Genomic DNA, 21,751 nt, shown 5'->3' with positions numbered 1-21,751 from the left:
AAAAATAAAAAAAATGTACCTACTTAGATCGAGATATGCATTTACTTAGTTCATATAAAAAAAAATATGTCCAAAATAGTAACACAAACATATAGTAAACGTGTTAGTAATAAGGGAATGGAGTATCTCCTTGTATAAGGAGATAAGTTATCTCCTCCTGCCAGTTAAATTATGACATGTGTTATGTTTCATCATTTTCTATAAAAATATTTTTAAAAATAAACAAAATAACACACATGTCACATTTTTACTAGCTAAAGGAGATAAGTTATCTCCTTATATAAGGAGATACATTATTCTCTAGTAATAAATGCACGTGAAATTTATTGGTGTATATATATACTGTAAAACCTGAGTATACTATGCTAAACAAAATGCTCCTTTTACAAAGGGGTTGGAGTTTGTTTGCAAGCTTTTATATCAGTCTTAAATTACTCACACAAAATTTTATTTTCAATCTAAATCCTATAATTACACAATTAATCTATAAAATTTAAGCATTTTAAATTATCAAATGCCTTAATAAAGTTTTGGTTTCACCTAACAAGTTATAGCAAAAGTATATTAGAATACGAACTTCTATTATTGCAAATGAGTGATTTCATTTACATAAGGTTTTGGTTTCACTTAAATAAGGCTTTGGTTTGAGTCTTATAAATAGAAAAAAAATACACATCTAGAGTTTTGTTTTTTTGTTGGTCTTCCTAACTTGACTTGGGTTGAGTAGGTTAAGTATAACTTCTACAAGTGGAAAGTGTAAAACTAACTGTTTTACTTCGGTCATCTGCGTACCTCAGCTGCCTGGGTTGGTCTCTCTCAACTTACCAAGAACTGGACGTGACCAATTGAGGGGCTTGAATCGACTTATCACCTTTGGTTGGATGTACTAGGTTGGAATTGGGACAATTCTGGCCTAACACGTCGCCAACAGTGCACTTTCACGCTACCTACAAATTTCACCTACCTTCCTACCAACACGACAAGAACATATCTAAAATACAGCTACTAGACCTGCCACAAGCTATAAATCAACTATGCACAAAGTACGGACCTACAAAATCACTTGACACAGGAAAAACAGTCATCGACAGACCAGAGTGGTCGGTCATGCCAATAGTGCCCACCAGAACTGCGTCATCCACCTCAGCCATTATAAATAGGTGAGGTCCCCAACAAGAAGTATCATTTGTCATTATTGTTCTCTACTTTCTTCTTACGTATTGCTCCTGAGCTCTACCTCTAGTCTCAAACTGACTTGATCGTTGAAGAACATTTTCAGGTACGTTCACCGGCTGTCCAAGTCAACCTAACTCAGATAGTCAGATACCAGCGAAGAACCCTTGCCCAAACCTCCAGTCCGATCACTTATTCGATCAATCACAAAAGAACACTAACAAAATGTATTTTAGAAAGAGTATAATATCTATTTACAGACTATGTTATTAATTATATAGTAAATAATTATTCATCTGTATTACTTATATTTAATTATAATTGAATATAAATGATATATAATATAATAATAATATAAAAATTCTTACATTCTTTAGTACATATTTTTTATTATTATTTTAGAATATTTAATAACAATGCATAAGTGGGGTAGAACTTTTCAAAATCATGAGAGGCCTTAGGCCATTGAGCAAGTCGTCCAAGGCGTGCTAGCTACCTAAGGCCACATTTATTTAAGAATGTGAATTCGCTTACTTTAAAAGTAAATTTTTTAAATTTAATTTTCATCTCAATCATCAATTTTAGGAAAAATCCAATAGTTTTAATTAGTAAGTAAATCTAAATTATTAGATGTTCATAAAATTGATGATTATGATGAAGAGTAAATTTAAAAAATTTCTTTTGAAGTAGGTGAATCCCTCCTCTTTATTTATATCTTTAACTTTATTAATTGACGTTATTTTTTAGGTAGTATTAAGTGTATCTCTTCACAAAAAAATAACCACTTTCGAGTGTGTAATTGTTCCTTTCAACAAATATTATTTATATGAATCGAACTCATAACATTTTGATCATTGTAGGGATCTTAGAGGATCTATATAATTAGATCAACATTTGTTGAAAATTTAGGTTATTTAATGATAAAGTTTATTTTGTAATTATTTAATGTCATACAATATGTAATTATTTATATAAAAATTACTTAACTATCTAAATTTAATTCTTCTTCTTTCCTATATGTGTGTATTCCTCTATACCTCTGTAGCTGTATTAATTTCATTGTTATTCCTATTCTAAAACCAATCCAATTTCACAAAATAATAATAATCACCGATCCAAACAGTGTAATATCCTTCATTGTGTCCTTGGGTCACAATATCCTGTTAAGGAGAAGGAAGTACATAAAAATAAAATATAAATATGATATAATGTAATATTTTTATCTTTTCTTCTTGAAAGTAAAAAGAATGACAATAACTTATTTACTTTTGTGCTTGAGTTGGAATTTCTCAATTCATGTTCCTATTTGTTGATTCTCAAATCCCAATACTTTAGCCTTGCCTGTGCCTGAATCTATCTTTCTATATCCTGTTGCCAAATGTTAATGTGAATCCTAATTTTATTTTATATCTTCATTCCACGCCTGAAAAACAAAAAGTCACATAGAAATTATTACTTATTGTTATCTTTATCTTCCTTTTCTTATTTCCAACCAATGCTTAATGAATAAAACACACACTACATCTGTACTGCCATCACCATCAATGAAATCATAAACTAATAATAAATTTATAACTTCAATATTAAATTTATATAATCAAATTAACTTAAAGGGTTATTTCAATATCTAATCTTTTTTATTGTCCTTTGAATTTTAATTTTTTTACTGAGACTAATGTTTTCAATTGAAGAGAAACAATTTAAATATTCAGATAAAAGAAATTGTTGCTTTTGTTGCAAAGTCAAATTAATTATATTTATTAGATTTATGAGTTTGTTTGATTCCAAAAAAATCTATTTTCATGAAGTTGATTAAGTAACAAATAAATATCTAAACAAACTGAATTGGGTTGCTCCCCTCTTACAAATGTATTAGAAGAGAAACAAAGAATGTTAAAATTAAAAAGAAAACTAAAATGTATCTCTTACTAAGAACTATTTTGTTTAAAAAAAATAATGCTAGTGGGAAACTTGTATATGATAGCTACCAGTTCTTATAGTTTACTCAAGGACTATTATATTTTTTTTTTAAAAAGTTGCATACTTTGAGTGAATAACTAGTTCACCTAAGCTGATCAAGGAAATTTTATCTTGAGTGTTCCTATTTTTTTTTTTTCATTTTCTATGTAAGCTAAAGTTTGAATTATAGACCAATACAAAGAGCACTAAAAAACCCATATACACATACGAACCATCATACACTAGTAACTACAAAATATGAAGCAACACACCTACATGATTTCATGTAATAACATTATCACTAATGTCCAACAACGAACTTCATGTTGTGACTTTTATCAAATCCAATACCCAAACCCAATCAATAACTTTAGCACATTTTATTTATTTTCTTTCAAAAGATAACATTATGGTGACAATGCTCCTCAGCCACAACATATGTAATATTTGGAGTTGGAAAGTTGTCATTTTGTATTTTTGGTACTGGTATCCTCACTTTAGGGTCATGAACTCATCCATTTTGGATACGTGATTTCTTCCGACAAATGTTACTCTCTAGAACAAACTTTTAATATTTTGGTTTTTGGAAGGATCTAGCGGAATGTTACTCTAGAACAATGTCTTGCTTAAATAGTCACAATCAAACTGAAAATCTCAATTCTAAATGACCCTTTACAAGAATATATGTTTTCTGAAGTCAAAACTAAAACTAGCTAGTGGGAACTATGAATTTCAATTCATATTGGAAAAGAGCCCCAATATTTTCTTTCTTAATGTTAACCTATTATCTATCATAGATTCTCAAATAAATGACTAGCCCAATTTTAATTTTCCAATAAGAAATAATTCAACCTGGCACATTAAATCCGAGCAGAAAGGGAAACACATATTTTTTACTTGGCAGCCTAACTTTACTTGTCATAGATACTTTCAAACAAATTTTTAATTAATTATCACTTGACTAAACCTTATCATTAAAGTTATTGCATTATCTAAGAGACAATTTCTCAATAACTTTGTGTTGTGCAACTTATCATTGCAAAGGTATCCAATTTTTTTTGCACAACAGAAAATTAAAAGTAAGACTAAGACACAAGATTATTATCCAAATCAATGGTACTATGAACTCCTAATGGTGTTGTATTCCACATAATGAGCTCCTCATATGATTGTGAATTAAGCTTTGCCAAAAATTCAGCCACCATATTCGCCTCTATATCCAAGCACCAATACTATTGACAACCAAGGAAAAGTGTTGTACCCAAATATCAATACATTGTGTAATAATATGCAAAGCTTCAAAATCATCACTTTCTAGGATAACATGTCAAAGTCCCTTGTTCCAATTAGCCAATGCCAATCCCTCCTATATAGCTTCGAATTCTGCTAAGATGGGTATGCCCCTCCCAAAGAACCCTGAAAAACCCGATAAAGGAATGTCTTCATGATCACCAATCACTATCGTTAATAGAGTCAATATCCAAATTACAACTCATGTTGACATTGAGCTTTACCTGACATGCCACAAGACAACACCATTGGACTCGAGAGTTGTCTTCGTCCAACTAAGTTTGTAACTATGTTAAACCAATCCTCGAGTTCATATTTGAATTATGACATCTCAGTTTTGTTGTTGGAAACTTTGTCAGAAACTGTTGCAACTTACAATTCATCACTCATTTAAATATTCATAACCTTTACAATCACATAAGTTTCATTAGACCATTTTTATGCCACTCCAATTCAAGATATATTGTGATGATAATATGATAGAAATACTCTTGATTGAGTGAACATTTATCTGATGAGAATAATGCATAATGTGTCCCTTGCAGGAGTGAGCAATTATCTTATGTGAATAGGTGTGGACTTCACATCTAACATGAAATGAACATTATTGAAATATTTGGGTGCATGTTTTTCCTATCCTTTTATTTTTCTATCTATTTTCATACCATCTCAAAGTGCAAAATATTGCTTTGTAATACAGTACATGAATTACGTTGTCGCCATTTTTTTGTTAAAAAAACATCATTAGGGAGATAAAAGATAAACAAATCTGAATATTAATTAATTTTCTTTGCAGGATTCATTCTCTATCTAATCCTCTCCTGCAATTCTCGCAACGCTGAAATATTGTGAAAATGGAAATATATAAAGTTTGGTGGACAATAGAAAATATAGGGCTGGCTATTATATTACAAAGTTGATAACTAATAATCTCTTAAAACTCTTAACTATAGATTCATAATGCCAAATATCTGTTTGTGAATTAAACCCAAAACTAGTTGAGTTATATCCACGAACTTATCAAAAAGGAAATTCATTACTCAGAAACGATAAAGAAAATGAAGATACACTTAACAATCTTGACCATATCTTTTCCCATTTTCTCTTAAAAGAGATTAAGATTTAAGCATTCAAAGACATTAGAAGCACCGCAACTTGTTCCTCTTCGGTAAGCCTCTTCCAACGCCTCTCCTTTGGTGGTCTATGACTGAAAACCTGGTTCACCAAACCCATCAATTTCTTCTCCAAGTTAACCCCATTGCCATTCTTAGTCCTTCTTTTTCCCTTCTTGATGATATTGTTGTTGATCTTCTTGTTTGGATCCTTAGCTTTTGATTTGTTCTTAAATCTTAGCCCACAAGCGTTACAAAGTGTCTGCATCAAAAGTCATAATAACATCAGAACAAAGTTTTAGAACTCACATGTATATAACAAAGATTTATCGATCAAATCCTAAATAAAGATTTTATATTCGGATCAATGAGTTCATTCACATTCATCCCGCTTGGACCACTTCTCCAGAGAGGGGTACTAGTAGCTCCACACTCCAAACACCTTCTCTGTGGTTGCACAACGTTCCATCTCTGAACTTCTGCAACTCTTGGTCGCTGCATCACACCAAAAAATGTTAAAATCATTTTGAAATCAAAGGTGGTGGGTGATAAATCAAATTAAAAAAAAAAAACATGTGATCACTCACTTGGACGCGAGAACCTTGCATTTTCACTACAACCTAGATGAAAGAAATGGATTTGGGGAATTGGGTATTGCCTCTTGATCAAAAAGAAATACCAGAAAATGAAATTGAGCTGAAAGTAAAAGAAAGAGATTAGGGTTTTCTCTTAAGATGTCGGTGGAGGAAAAAGAGAGAAGAGAGAAGATATATAAGATTAGGAAAGAGTTAAAGTCAAATTCTAATGTGAGGATAAGAATGAGAAGAGCGTGAGAGAGAAGGGTGAATGAACGTAATGAAGAGAACAAAAGAGAAAGCATCACAATTTAAGGAAACTGGCATGCAGTGAGAGATGAGAGAGAAGAGAATGTGTACAAGAAATGAAACTGACACTAACATCAGCCTCAACAAAGATACAAAAGATATGACCTTTTTTGTGGAAACAGTTGTCCCAAATTATGTCCCAAACCATTTTTTGGATCAATAATATTGAAACAAAAATAGAAAAAAATAATTAAATTTAATTTTTTAATTGATATAACATATTTTTATTGGTCTAGAATAGAGTTGGGGACACTATTTGTTAGCGCAGATATAAGGGCAGAAATCCCTAACCTAGGTTATTTTGTTAAACGATGAAAATGACGAGGATGCGTTTATTTTTTTGTTACAAAACCCCACTCAACTCAAAAAAATGTGATAAGTAAATGGTGTGGGGGTTGAGGTGGGGTTGTATGTGATTTTTGTTTCTTTAAGATGATTGTTTTCGTGATAGTTCAATCATAAACCATGCCATTACAATTATCTTAGTGGATAGGGATTACATGTCTCAAATTGGCGTTTCCAATCTTGTCCCAATCACTATGGTGTGATGTGATTTGGGTTTGTGTAGCTACAATTTTTAGGGGTGGACATCTGATGTCCCATAAAAGTGTATCATTCAATGTGCTATTGTTTGTGATTGATCAGAAAAATAATTAATTATTAAATTTTTTATTTAAATTTATTTTTTCAACCAATTACATGCAGTACACATGAAGTGACACACTTTATGAGACAACAGATGTGCTCCCAATTTTCAGGGGATATAATATACTACTATTATTCGGATAAGGATTTGTTGTTATAAATCATACCTCAAACTATGTCTTGGAGTAATGAAAATATACCACGTTTATTAAAAAAATTAAATATTTATTATTATTTTTAGTTTTGCTTCAATATTATTGGCTTGGGATATGCTTTGTGACACTATATAAGACATCATATCTTGTGTCACCTACATTTCCTCTAAAATGTAGATTGCATTGCAAATAGGGATGAGAATGGGTATTCGGACCCATGTAATTTAAGGATGAGGATGTGATGTCCCTAACCCTGTCCCTAACCATGTTTCTAACCAATCGCAATAAAATAAAATTGATAAAGTTATGAATTTTTTTTTTTAATTGGCGTGGCATAATATAATTGGTTTGGAACAAGATTTGGGACATGGTTTGGGACAACAGATCTTTGTCCGTAATTTAAACCCAAGATTTTATGACCCGCTATTGGTTGGTGGTCCGACTAATGAGATACCTAGACCCGCTGTGCCCAGATTTGTTATTCCTTCATATATATATATAGCAATATTATTGTAATATCATGTTAATACATAATTGTAATTTTACATTGTTAATACATCATTGTAATATCATAGTAAATCATAAATATGGTTGGTATATTGTTAAGCAATGATGTTATATTGTTAAGGAGTGTGATATGATCTTATGCTATTAATTCATATGTGTAATATAATATTATGTTGCTTAATTTATTCTTACTAAATCAATTTTACATCATAATTAATCTTAAAGTAATGACTTTGTTTTTTATGTTTGTTTGAGTAAAATAAGTTATGTTTAATAAACAATTTAAATTAGGCTTAAAACTTTAAATTATTTTTTATAATTTTTTCTCTTGTTAATTGATTAAATAACATGTAAGATTGTTGGAAACAAATACATAATTATTTTTAATATTTTTGAATTTGTAAGTAGACGTAGTTCCTCTGAGTACCCAAAGAACCGCAAGTAGCAGATCCAGTTAGTATTAACATGGATCCTGGTAATGCACTACCCAGACTCATACCCATTGCCACACAAAGTGGAAAGTATACGAATCTAGATCAAATTTTGGTGGAGCTATAATGATCTCAAGTATCCATCATATTCAATGGTCTAGACTCATGCTCTCATTTTTACCAAAATATACTTTGGAGGAATCATACACATGTCTATGTTCCTCTCCATAAGGTCAATAAAGATTTTACTTGTGGGTTTCAACATTATTCTCATTTGGTCATCAATTTTTTGTATGTAAAAAAGTGCAAATTGTTAGTGGTATAGGAATTTGTAAGCAAAAAGAGATAGAATGGTAAAATAGGAAAATTAAAGGGTGTGAATGGTTATGTGATGGAGTTAGAAGAAAGATAAGAAAAAATTATTGATGCCCTTTAACCTTGTTCTCATTTGATCGGCTTATTCAATAGATTATATTGATACTCTTTATCGAAAATGCATGTTAGAGGAGTCACAAATATGTCTTTATTCCTCTCTCTTCATAAGGTAAACCAAAATGTTGTTTTGGGTTTCAACCTTGTTCTTATTTGGTCATTATTTTTTTATTTAAAAACATGGAAATTTAATTACCAATGGTGTAGGAAAATATTAGAGTTGGAAAAATTATGTTTTCATTGATTTTCATTATCTATTTGGTTGACCAAGTGCTATTTTATTAACTATGGGACACCTTTTAGTTATTGTAACCATTGTCCTAAAGAACACTTAAGAAAAGAGGGCAAAATCCCTACAAAGAAAATAAATTACAATGAAATTGAAAAAACATGAATAATGAGGCCAAAAACATCCACTAACAATTATCATAGCAAGCTTACTTGGAGGATGAAGAAATTTATGGAAGCAAACAAGTACATAGCATAGTGCTCATTTTTAATAGGGCTTCCAAAATAAATAAATTACTCATACTCATTAACTTACCTTTATTTAATTATTATATTTATTTTGGAATAACAACTTTACTACAATCCAATATATATACATCTATATGAGGGAAGATATGAATGAGGAAAACGGAATGGGATTCAACAACCTTTCTTATAATTCTTGACCTAGGGATATTTTATCCTGCCCCAAAAGACATATTTTTGAATTTATCGAGAGAGAAACAATTAATACTTTGAATTTATTTTTGAAAACTATTTTATCTATTTATCACATTGACTAACACTTTAAATGTCATGGCATTATTTAGTAATATTTAACTAAATTTCCACTTTTCTATTCTAAGGTAACCAAATTTCAATGGCACTACTATATAGTCAATTATACATATTAAATTGTAGTATCATTTTCCATATTATAATTTTGCATTCTTGTTGGGAAATTTTCATTAAAAGAGTTAAAGAGTAATATTTGTAACAAAATTTTTTTAACAAAAGAAATAAATCCAATATCAAACAGAAACGCATAACTTATTTTTATCAAATAAGAAACAAATTACTCTACAATTGGAAACTCTGCATTTTCAATATTATAATTCAATGTAATCATTAATTTTAGAGGAAATTATATTGAAACTAATGAGAATATATTTTTATTTTTTACACCAACAAAAATTACCACTTATGCATATATTTTATAGGATATCTATGTGAGGAAGGTGAATATCATCACATGGCCTTCCCTTAGACGAGGTGAGTATAATGTTTAAAAAATATATGTGAATGTAATGTTTAAAGCATGATGAATGTATAACGCTAAATACTAGACAATATGTATAATTTGCAACAGATTTAAGTATATTTTATGTTGGAAATTTATAGATGACCAAATTATAATTTAATATAAATTTATAATTCATAAGATTTTATTTCATCATACATTTTAGCATTAAATTTATATGTCAATTCAATAAAATTAATTTTGAAGTAGAAATATTGTTTCACCATAATGAGACTTAATCTATTAAATATAAATATATATGTCCAATTCAATGAACATGGAGGGTAAGCTTGACAAAATTGTATGACATTTCTCTACATGTTCAAATTCTAAAAATAGTTTCTTCACTTATGACGTAAGCACATACATCTACTTTCTCTAAACCCTACTAAGCGAAAATCTTATGCCCAAAGACCACTCATTTTTATATTATGTCATTGATAATTAGAATGTAAAGGAACTATTTGATATGTTAATTATTTTTTACTACCTTTTATATTATGTCATCGATAAGTATCAATGATATTTTAATAACATAATTTTTTCTTCAACGGATTTTATATTATAAATTAATGCTTTCATAAATAAATGCTATATATTTGATAATCTTTAATTTTTAAGATGACATAATGGATTCAAAATTTAAACAGAAAAAACCTTTATAGTTTAAAGTAACTGAAACATGTAAGCCCAGAGAACAGCATTGATTCTTTCAAGTACTGACTCAGTATAAATCCAATACAAATATGACACAATAAAAAAAAATTACTGAAGCCACATTCATTCATTAAAAACCCCATTACCACATATCACGGGTCCTTACTACTGCAACATAGAACCTATATATATATATATATATATATTTCTCATACAACATAGACTACTGACAAGGTCATTATGCTGCTGTTGAACCCAATACCCAATAAAACATACCTCTCTTATTTGGACATGGTATAAACTCACTTGGTATAAACTCACTCACCCCTACACCTCAAAAACCAGACACAAGACCTGACTGAAACCAGACACCGTGACAAGCAAGGGCCCAACCCTCCTTCCCTCGCGCCATGACTAAACTCCACCGGCCATCCTAGCATAACCCCATGCTCCGTCCAACCAAAAACCTACAATTATCGGAAAAGGGGTCTTCAACTGAAGTTGAATCCACCAGATGGTACTGGAAGCTCATTGCTTCCAAAATTGAAACCACCTTGAGCATTATCTCCTGATGGTAGTGTCTCTTCCTCATCTTCCAACCAGTATGTTTCAAGAATTTTAACAGCCTTCTCATATATTTCATTGTTGTCATGACTCTGCAAATTTTCAATTTTCTCCAATCCCTCAGCATCATCTATCATCTGAGCATACAAGTTGGCATCTCCAGTGTTACCCAAGCTCTTCTCAGATTCCCCAACCTTCAGAATATTCTCCAGGCCTTCTAAACAGACAGTGACAATTCTTGGGTCAGGGCAAACAAGCAGATCACAGAGAGGCTTAATGCAACCTTGGCTGACCAAATACCTGATAACCACAGAAGATGAGTCATTATGGTCAATTCACAATGTGAGGAGTTATGAAGCACAATAAAAAAAGATGACATACTTGATCTGCTCATGAGTACCACCAGATGTAGCATTTGAGATTGCCCAAGCAGCTTCTTTTTTAATGTCGAACTCAGCATTTTGAAGAAGATTGACAAGGGGAGCAATCAGACCAGCTTCAATAACAACCTACAAATCAATTGTATAAAGGAAAGCTTCTTCAATGAATAAGCCAACTGAATCTCTTAGAAGTCTCGAGGTCTGAAAAAGAAATATTAATGCCCTGTTTCCAGCTAGACAGAATATTCACTTCCGTGAAGTGCTTGCAAACATTTATAATTAAACTATTTATCATTAAGTTTCAGCTGGCCCAGCTGATGAGCCAAACTTCCAAACGGCTTACATTAGCCTTGTACTCCAACTCTTGTTCTTATGAAAAGAGACAGTAACAATGTTAAAGATCTCTGGCATTCACAGTACATTCCCTCACTTTTTTGCTATTAAAAAAAATGTATTCTTGGGGTTAGGGTTGAGAATAAATCAATCTCTCCTGTAAAGGGTATTGGTGTGACCTGAGAACTAAACAAATTATAGTTGGAAATTACTGCAACACATCTCCATGTTAAATTACATGTAGCTTCCCAAATTGCAAGAGCAAAGAAACAGGAACAGCTAAGCCCAAAAGAAATAAGAGAGTTGGGAGTTGGGACACACTCTTAAGTATAATATCTCCACTGAGAAAATTCAATATGATATGCACATACCAAAACAAAGCACATGATATAACATGAATTGAGTATCAAATAATTGAATTGACTGGCTTGCCTGTATTTGTTCTTTGTTTCCAGCTGTAATGTTTGATATAGTCCAGCAACCTTCTTTCTTGATGCTTTTCTTATGATTATGTGTCAACAGATTCAAAAGGCATGGAAGTGCACCGTGATTGATAATAGCCTGATAAAAAGAATTCCACTAATATTAGGAAATTCTTGCACGAGTGATACAACCACAATAGTAAGGGAACCAGACACTAGATACATGATAATAAGTATAGCAGCATACTAAAAAGTGCAAGTGTTTAAAGCCATATAAGAAACAGGAACATTGAATTCTTTTGTGGATGATGACTATCAATGGTCATGTATCAGTTCTGACTTCACAGACTTCTCCATTTATGCCCCAACCCCCTCAAAAAATAGATCTATGTTTAACCAATTGCAATCCAAATCAAACAAAGTTACGCATTAATTTTAATTTTTGTAAATATTCAACTACAACAAGCCAACAACAAGTATCAGTGTGTTCCCTACATGGTCACATTAGACACGCAAAATTAACCTATCAACAATTTGAGATGTAATTACTTAAAATAGTTAATCAGTTTCTGAAAAGATTAGTAACGAATTTTTATTACTTGACAAAACTTGAATTGATATAGATACATCTGGTAACAAGTAATTACTACAAATGTTTCAAGTCATTACCTGAGTCTGCATATCGTCTCCAGTCACAATATTTCCCACTGTGCGAAGAGCAGGAATCAGCACTGAAGGAGACGGATGCCTTAAAAGTTAAAAACATGCATACACATTTAGGGCTAAGAAAATAAACAATTGAAAATGAGAACCTAGCATGACCAGGTATATTAGAATTGATACTCACAGAAGGAGCTCCACCAATCGGGTACATACACCTGCCTCAATAACTGCTTGGATTTTGTCATTTGTTCCATCAGAAAGATATGATAGTGCCCAGCACGCGTCTGTTATAACCTCTTCATCATTGGAATGAACCAAACGCTCAAGAGCTGGAAGTGCTGGCCTCACCTGTTCATCAAAATTGTAGCATTAAGAATATGCCTATCGAGGTACGAGGTATCTAACAAGTTTGATTTCACAACCAATTAACCAATAAAGATATAAAAAATAAAGAAATTACCTGTTCAAATGGAGGTTGAGGCTTGCCCCTGCAAAAATTTGACAGAGTCCATGTGGCATTTCTCAGCATTGAAAGTTTTGAATGCTCATTCAACTGAGATAATAGTGGGATCAAGGCACCATGGCCGAGAACAAGATCACGGCACCTAGGGGAGTCACCAGCAACATTTCCCAATGCCCACACCGCCTAATATTTAAGTGTTCAAAGGAGTTCAGAAATTATCCATTTTTAAAGAAAGAAATGCATGTGCTACCCACATCCTATGATGAGCATACCTGCTCCCGAACATCATCACTGGGTGAACTAAGTAGCTTGACAAATATTGGGACTGCTCCGTGATCAATCACTACCTTAGTGTTCTCAGAAGTTCCAGATGCTATGTTTGTGAGAGCCCATGCAGCCTCAAACTATAACAAACAACAGGTCACATAAATAACCGAAAACACAACAGAACTCAACGATCAACTACAGGAGACACAAGTCTCAATGCGAGCAAAATTCAAACCTGAATTTGAGGGAAATCCTCCCTACCGAGAAACTGAACAAAACGCGGCACAACACCAGATTGAATAACTTCCTCAATTGGAGGGCTGCGCTCTGTAGAAGACACAGGACCGGGACAATGATTATACTGTTAACACAGACTAAGTGGCACACAGTGATTTAACAACATTAACAGTTACCAATTGAAAGAAGCTTCCGAAATTGCGTAGTTGCTTCTAGTTGCTGAGTGTTATCTTCAGACCAGACCCCAGCAATCATCGCAGGAAGACTCTCTAACTGTAATAAACAACAAACAGCGATAACCGTCAAACCGTTTTTGCAACTAACTAACCATAGGGGATTGAAAAATTGAGTCACTACTAAACAATCAAACATCGAAATTCACGAAAATCCGAAATAGACATATCACAATCGAAACCTAATTTGGCGATGGTTTTACCTTTTTGTCAACAATGGTGGAAGCTTGAAGAGGAGTTTGGAACTGGAGCTGAGGTTGGAGACCTTCGCGACGCTTCTTCTGGAGGCTCTCTTCGCGCTTGTTCTTTCGAATCTCCATCATGTTATCCTCCCTCCTCCGGCGACCCTCATCGGCGTCTACGGCCACCTTGTAGCGGTTGCGGCGTCCCTCAGTCCTGGCATTGGGCCTAAGCGACATCGTTTTGAGATGGATAGAAGGAAATTGAAAAACCCTAGAATTTGGATTGAGAAATGAGAATTAAGGGAGGGTGATTTGAATTTTTGAAGGTGAAGTAAAGTGAGTGAAGATATGTGTGATACGGTGTCGTTTCAAATGTTTAATGATATTTTACTAGTCTTATAATAATAGGATAATATAAACATGAGGGCATTTGGTCTAGTGGTATGATTCTCGCTTTGGGTGCGAGAGGTCCCGAGTTCGATTCTCGGAATGCCCCTTTTATTTATTTTATATCACACTCATCATTTTCAATTATATATATATATATATATTATGAGCTACATTTTTTAGGAATTCTTTAGTGTTAATTTTACAATAGTATAGAAAGAATTTGTAGGACCTTCATGAATATAAAAAAACCCAGAATCTGTTTTTGAGGAAGTGGCACGTGTAAAGTTTTTTTCGACGGTTGACTATCACTAGTGTAGAGTTGATTCCATGATAGAGTACATTGTCTTGCAAGATAAGTGCATTTAACTTACAAGCCTAGCCTAATGATATATTCATCTATAAGTTGTTTATTCTATATTTTAATTTGGATTATAGTGCTAAGAGCCTAAGACCAATGCATAAAATTCCATATTTAACATATTCTAAATGTCACATAGACTCTTACAGATCCCACCATATAAATGATTAAGACTTTACTTTATATATTTTCATGCTTCACTAAACATAATCAAACCTAAAAATCATATATGATTGTGTTTATGCCTCACTAACCGTAACTAATATTTGGTGGGAAATTGGAGTAGGAGGCTAGGGTTGCGCAATGTGGGACTTGGACAAATGGGGAGTGGTCTTGGAAAATTCAGTGGAGAAGAAATTTATTTCACTAGGAGGAAGATCTTGTGAGATACCTTTATGATCTTATTCAAAACCATTCTTGCACTAGGGTGTTGGTGATAGATGAAGATGGAATCTTGATAAATCGGGGAGCTATGTGGTGAAAACTGCTTACATGGTGCAATTGAATTCAGTTGTGACGAATCCAGGTAATATTCTTCACTTATGCTGGATTAATTGTGCTCTCTCAAAGGTTTGATGTTTAATATGGAAAATTATTAGAGCAATGATAGCCAACCAAAACTGAGCTACATAAGAGAAATATTATTGGGGTGGATGATGTGAAGTGTGCGTTGTGTCTTCTGCATGATAAACATATTGGCCATTTATTCTTATCTTGTCCCTTTGTCGCCAACGTGTGGAAATGTTTTTATTCTTGGCTTCAACTTCATTATAATGTGTCAATTTCGATTGTGGGAGCGCTTCAGCTTCATGATTCCCTTTATAAGATTAATAAAGGGAAATCTATGTGAAGAATGTTGTGGTTTGCTGTTATATGGTCCATTCAGAGGGGACAAGACTAGTTATATCCACATCATGGACTTGATTCAAATTAGATCTTGGGTTTGGTTCTCAAAAAAATTGGGATCTTATTCTTACACTTTTGCTCAATGGTGTACTGATGCTTATATTTATATTAAACTTTCTTATAAGTTATAAGTTGGTTGACACCACTTGTGAAAAATATTGGCATAATGTACCTTCTTTTACCCACTGGTAGGTGACAAAACTAAATTTGTAAATTTTCAACTGTTCATCCCAATTTTATAAACCATATAAAGTGCCATGGTTGTTAGATTTCTTGTATTCCAATAGAAATGCATGTCAAATATCAATATATTTTTTCAGCATAATCTTTCTTCCCTGTTCATTTTTTGTTCAATAGACTCAACAATTTTATTTTTATTTGGATGAGAATCAAGCAAATAAAAAACAAAAATATGGAAAAATATAATTCGGAATCAAGTGGGAATTCATTTTTATAATTTGATGCATGATCATTAACTATCTTATTTTTTAAGGGAATAGATGGAAGAGAAACATGATAAGTGGATTTTATACTCATATAAAGGCTATTGACTCATTTGGCTTGTGAATGTATTCATTGTATATAATGTTATAACCTAGTGCTTGTATAATTCCAAAGACAATATGTTATTATGCATGTATTTGTCAAGTGGATAACAAGAAGGAAGAAGGATGCATATATCCTGTATCTATTGGTGTCTCCAATGGCAATGATATAAAAACCGTACCGTACTGACCGGTTCAATTGGAAAACTGGTGAATCGTACCCCTAACCAATACGGTATGGTTGTTGTACCGGTCAAGCATCAAAGCCGGTGAAAGCCGACTGAATTTCGCCAAAACCGGTGAATCGGCCGGAATTTGACTAAACCGGCCGGTTTAAAGAAATAATTTTTTTTAAAAAACCAACACCCTACGCGACGTCGTTTAAGGTAAGGGGTTTTAATTTTTCTCCTTCATTTATACACGGTTCATCTACACCCTTCTTCAACCTTTCTTCCTTTCTTCACTTCTTCAACTTTTCTTCCTTTCTTCACTTCTTCAACCTTTCTACTTTCTTCACTTCTTTTCTAGTTTTAGACTTCCACTCGTGCATCATCTCGGTTCCAATCCCTTCCACTGGTTTTGTTCATTCCTTTTCTCTTCCACTTGGTTTTGTGATTCTCCTCTTCTTGTTCCAGACCAAAAGATTTTGAGGTAACATTGCATTCTTACTCATTTTGGGAGAAAACCCTAATTTACTAATTTAGGAGGGGAAAATTGTGCAATTGTGGTTTTATGAACTAAGATTTTATTTTGCTTTACTGTTTTATTGTGCAATCGTGGTTCTGTAAGTGTTTCAAAGATTGAAATTATTGTGTGTAAAGAATCAAAATATTAGTTAGACTATGGAAACTTATTGTGTCCAAAGAACCGTGGTTCTATGAACTTTTTGTACAATCCAATTTATGCCTTTCATGTACTGTGCAATCTAATATACTGTGCGATCCAATGTATGCGTTTTCATATACTGTGCAATCCAATTTATGCCTTTTGGATTGATATGTGTTTTTCACTTTAGACATTGAACTTGTTAAAGACTTAAGGTTGTTTGTTTAATGTAATTTTGAAGTTAATTATGAATATGAATTATAAATTTGAATATTTACCTATTTGAATTTTTTTTGTTATAGGTTTACATATATAAAATATAAGCAGACATGTCCAGTTTAACCGGCATATAATTTAATTATTGAACCACGGGTTGAACTACTATACCACTATATCAATATTTTGATTGGTTTGATAACCGATACAGTTTTAATAACATTCCAAATAACTAATGCAATAGCCACTAAGCTCAAGCATTTGCAACAAGTCATGGTAATTATATGTGAATCATGAGATTGATGGAGATTGGAGTATGTTTATATAGAGAGGGGTAACATATTTTAAGAGAAAGAAGGTTACATGATTTGGTTTCCACGTCGATGAGTTGAACCACTTGCTATATCAAGCTTATAACGACAACTATATATATTTAATTTGATATATTAGTTGGACATGTTTCTATTGAGCAATAAATAGATAACCTTATATCTAAAATATATGAGAGTCAAGATATAGATATTAAAAACATAACATTAATCAAATAATAAAAAGTAGACATATAGTGTAACACGTAGTTTGGTTCCCATTAGCATGGTAGATGCTATATATAAATCAATTAACTATATTATATGCCATAACTTAGGAAGGTAAATATAAAAAGAAAACGACACAAAAAGCAAGATTAAGACATATTACTAACATTATTTAGATTTCCTCAGTTTGGTCTGTGGCTAGTAAGAAATGGAGTTATTTTCGATTCTTATGAGATGACTTCTTAGCAAATACTGTGAAATAATGGTTCTAGATTAAAGGAAAGAATGATAAATATATAATGTCATACTTTGAATGTGAGAGTAACCCACTTAATTTTTGGATAGTGGATTCTTTTCTTTATATTTGTAGAGTAAAATTAAAAACCAAAGAACAACTAATCAATACTGTTATAAAGCTTTATTCTTTTTATTTGTGGGCCAATTCACTGAAAGGTGAAGATAATTTTGGAGAAGGTGTTAATGCAGTCTAAAATGATTAAAAGGTTTTTAGTATAGGTAAAACAACATTAACAACAATCCTAATCACAAGTGTTACATAGCACCAACTAGGCAAGAATTTATTCATTATCAATGTAACATGGTTACTTACAAGTTACAACTTGCTTATCTTGATAGGACCCATCTCCTTTGCTTTTGCCCTAAGCAAATGCTTCTATATCTTCCCATTGGAAATATTTAATTTTTAATTGTTATTTTAAGGTAATACATACATTAAAACAATTATTTAAAGTGTTAACTATATTATAAAATAATATAGATTGATTAAAAAAACACTTATACTCTCATTACGTACATATTAAATCCAATTATTGTAGAGAAAATACTTGGAGATACTCATAGAATCATACTTAAGTGTTAGACAATAATAAATAGAACTTTATTATCTTAATGAAATTTTGTATTACCCAGTTAGTTCTTAACTCTTTTATAATAAAGTAGATTTCTTCTCATTTATCCATCTCTTAAAAAAATCAAGACAACAATAATGAATGTTTTATAACTCTACCACTACTTAATTAATAAAAGATAATAAATAGAAATGAATTATTATAGTTATTAACTTATTAAAGACAGATATACATAATAGTAAAATATTACATAAATCTAATACAAATAAACAACAAACACATATATAAACAAAGATGTTCAGACAAATCATATATTCAATTCATACATTGTACCAAGAATATATCCAACTTATACATGAAGGTAAAGAATATCCAATTTATACATTTACTATATATGAATGTTCACTCTCATTAGAAAGCAAAAATAGTTGAAATGTTCTCTACTCAAGTTGTGGAAGAAGATGGTGTTCCAGAAGGCTTAAAAGCTGCATGTTCAGCACATGAAAGAACTTCATTAGGCCCTGCTTCTTCTCTACCAACTCCCATTAGATCAAGGTAATATAGATAGTGAGAAATGATGTTGTTCATAGCCTCATTATCTGATCCTTGACCACAAACTTGATCACCATAGAGAACATTAATAGTGGCACCAAATCCTGGGACCCTTTTGGATAAAGTGTCATTCTTTGTTGGTTTCCAGTTTCCAACAAAAACATCATGTGCTGAAGGTATGTGCTTCTCTGGTGGGGTCATCCATTTCCAAATTGCTGCTTGGAATGCCAATGTTGCATTTTGTTCTATGTATTCTGGATGGTTCAGTAGATCTACCTTCAAGGCTTCACCAGTTTTTCCATAATTGTAGTTCCTGTTTTGGATGCATCAAGATATTAAAAATTACATTTTTTTAGAATATGGTTAGTACCTTAAGTCTTAATTTGAAGTTAAATTGGTTTTTGGTTATTTACTCTTTCTTCTCTCTATACAAGGATTTTGATCATGAATTGTTAAATAGTTATGTTCTAATATTCTGTAAAAAATTGGTCATATCTTTGCACAAAAAATAAAAAATTATCATCAGGAAAAGAAATATGTTCTCCTCAAAATATTTACACATAAGTAGAGAGTTGCATAAAGCATTCGTTTCTTTCTTAGCAAATCAGTGAAAATTTCATGATAAGTTATTTAATTGCAGCTAGAAATAAGCAAATAGTGATATGTTATCCGGAACTAATTTCTTTCGAGATATGTGATTGTCCCTCCCAACAAGTGTCGCTCATGGATAATTAAGTTAGTCAAGAAATCTAAAAATATGAATACCAATAAATTGGTATGGCACCACGGCCATAGTATGCTGCACCAGGAGAACATGGATAAGTTAATTTGTAATAGTCATCACAGTAGTATTTATCAGGACTCAATTCCTTATTGTAGCATAAGCCCCAAGCAAAGGGTCCCCCTGTAGCCACACCATAACCACCTGAAATATTATCTCAACAATTTGTTACTATAATTCTTTAATATTGTGATCTATAATTGTTATACTCTAGCTACAATATTTGAAATACCAATTCACCAATTCCTGAATATAACTAACTATTCAAAGAATCTACATGCATATGCCTCAAAATGTATCATATTAACTAAACTAGTAAGCATGGATATAGATGCAGAACACCAACAAGACACAATATCATAAAAACAATTGAAATACATATAGATGAAAAACCATTTAAGAGTATCTCATGTTTTAGTATCTAATATCGCTGCAACGACTACTTTGAGATATCAATGCGACATGTATCGAGAATCATTCCTAGTTGAAATATGTGGCAGACGATACGAAACTTAGTTTAGAGCAATATCACATATTTAAATTGTGACTTACAAGAAGTCTTGCTACCAACATGGCCAAGGAAAGCAGCAACTTCCTTCATCCCAGTGGTCTTGTTTCCGGTGGTGCCGAATCCATGAGGCTGGTATTCTGCTGCAGCTGTGATAAAAGATCGGTAGTCCCAGAATCCAGTAGCATGTGCCACTGGTGCATTACGTTTTGAGAACAAATTCTCAAATTGATAGGTATCAAAGTAGTCAGAAATAGTCTCATTGCAACAATAAGCAGAGAATCCTTTGCATTCCCACCCTTTGTCACATAACTTCTTACCCTTCACAATCTTAACCAATGGCTTCACTGCTGATTGTGCATTCACAACACTCACTAATATTGCTGCAATACACAGAACAAAAACCAATGTTTGATTCATCTTTTGTTCTTTTCTTTTTCCCTTGAGTCCTGCTATGTGGTATGTTAGGTGTGGATTTAAAAGGAAGATTGTAGAGAGTTTTCTAGTGTGGAGTGAAAGGGATGGAAAGTGAGTGTGTAACTTATTAGGAGGAATAGATTTTCAGATGTAGAATAGGTAGAGTTTTTGCTTTCATTCTCATTTACCTTAGAGTGCAAGAAAAGTAAAATTGTGATCCTGGTAGGTTCTATAATTAATGAGCACTATAGCTAGAAAGCAAAACTTAGCATTGGACCCAAGCCTAGAACTTGAGACTTGGGCTGGGCTTTTTTGGTGTATTTGGGCTCACTTCAGGCCTATATTGTTGACAGAATAACCTCAATTGAGTTGGACCTGAAATGGCATGCATTAAGCATAACATAGATATGAGAACTAAGATGCAATCATGCAAAGGTGACTAATATATACAAATGTTATTGCCATGATTTGATATCACATGTTTATTTACTTGTACTTGAATTTGAAGAGTTCCTCAATTCTGAAGTTGACATGTTAACAAAGATATAGGTACCAAAACAAGGTTCCCACA

The 21,751-nt window shown here is 32.3% G+C and overlaps 3 protein-coding genes and 1 non-coding gene across 8 annotated transcripts; 1 reads left to right on the top strand and 3 right to left on the bottom strand.

The window, feature by feature from the left end:
* On the bottom strand, nucleotides 820-21,253 carry LOC109345559 (chitinase-like protein 2). 5 transcript variants are annotated; one of them, XM_019584635.1, is made up of 6 exons: nucleotides 20,808-21,252; nucleotides 20,240-20,399; nucleotides 19,367-19,787; nucleotides 15,039-15,042; nucleotides 13,805-13,808; nucleotides 4,577-4,590 (listed from the first exon to the last, which is right to left on the bottom strand). In XM_019584635.1, exons 1-3 carry the CDS (start codon nucleotides 21,181-21,183, stop codon nucleotides 19,367-19,369), a joined length of 957 nt encoding a protein of 318 aa, XP_019440180.1. In that variant the 5' UTR covers nucleotides 21,184-21,252; the 3' UTR covers nucleotides 4,577-4,590; nucleotides 13,805-13,808; nucleotides 15,039-15,042. The 5 variants fall into 5 exon arrangements, with proteins under 5 accessions (XP_019440179.1, XP_019440181.1, XP_019440180.1 ...); XM_019584634.1 differs by lacking the exons at nucleotides 4,577-4,590; nucleotides 13,805-13,808 and adding an exon at nucleotides 820-831; XM_019584636.1 differs by lacking the exons at nucleotides 4,577-4,590; nucleotides 13,805-13,808 and adding an exon at nucleotides 3,491-3,500.
* LOC109345561 (GATA transcription factor 15-like) lies at nucleotides 5,305-6,492 on the bottom strand. Its single transcript, XM_019584638.1, has 3 exons — nucleotides 6,122-6,492; nucleotides 5,916-6,029; nucleotides 5,305-5,796 (listed from the first exon to the last, which is right to left on the bottom strand). Exons 1-3 carry the CDS (start codon nucleotides 6,140-6,142, stop codon nucleotides 5,545-5,547), a joined length of 387 nt encoding a protein of 128 aa, XP_019440183.1. The 5' UTR covers nucleotides 6,143-6,492; the 3' UTR covers nucleotides 5,305-5,544.
* On the bottom strand, nucleotides 10,565-14,599 carry LOC109345558 (importin subunit alpha-2-like). The gene is made up of 10 exons (XM_019584631.1): nucleotides 14,299-14,599; nucleotides 14,039-14,135; nucleotides 13,861-13,952; nucleotides 13,631-13,762; nucleotides 13,356-13,541; nucleotides 13,080-13,243; nucleotides 12,902-12,980; nucleotides 12,243-12,371; nucleotides 11,479-11,606; nucleotides 10,565-11,397 (listed from the first exon to the last, which is right to left on the bottom strand). The coding sequence occupies exons 1-10, from the start codon at nucleotides 14,512-14,514 to the stop codon at nucleotides 11,025-11,027; spliced, it is 1,596 nt and encodes a 531-aa protein (XP_019440176.1). The 5' UTR covers nucleotides 14,515-14,599; the 3' UTR covers nucleotides 10,565-11,024.
* On the top strand, nucleotides 14,702-14,773 carry TRNAP-UGG. Its single transcript has one exon. It is a non-coding gene; the product is annotated as a tRNA-Pro (tRNA).

Source organism: Lupinus angustifolius, chromosome LG04 (genome assembly GCF_001865875.1).
Source record: "Lupinus angustifolius cultivar Tanjil chromosome LG04, LupAngTanjil_v1.0, whole genome shotgun sequence".
In the NCBI taxonomy this organism is placed as follows: Eukaryota; Viridiplantae; Streptophyta; class Magnoliopsida; order Fabales; family Fabaceae; genus Lupinus; species Lupinus angustifolius.
Note: the sequence above shows the minus strand (reverse complement) of the source record. Positions and strands in the feature narration are given on the sequence as shown.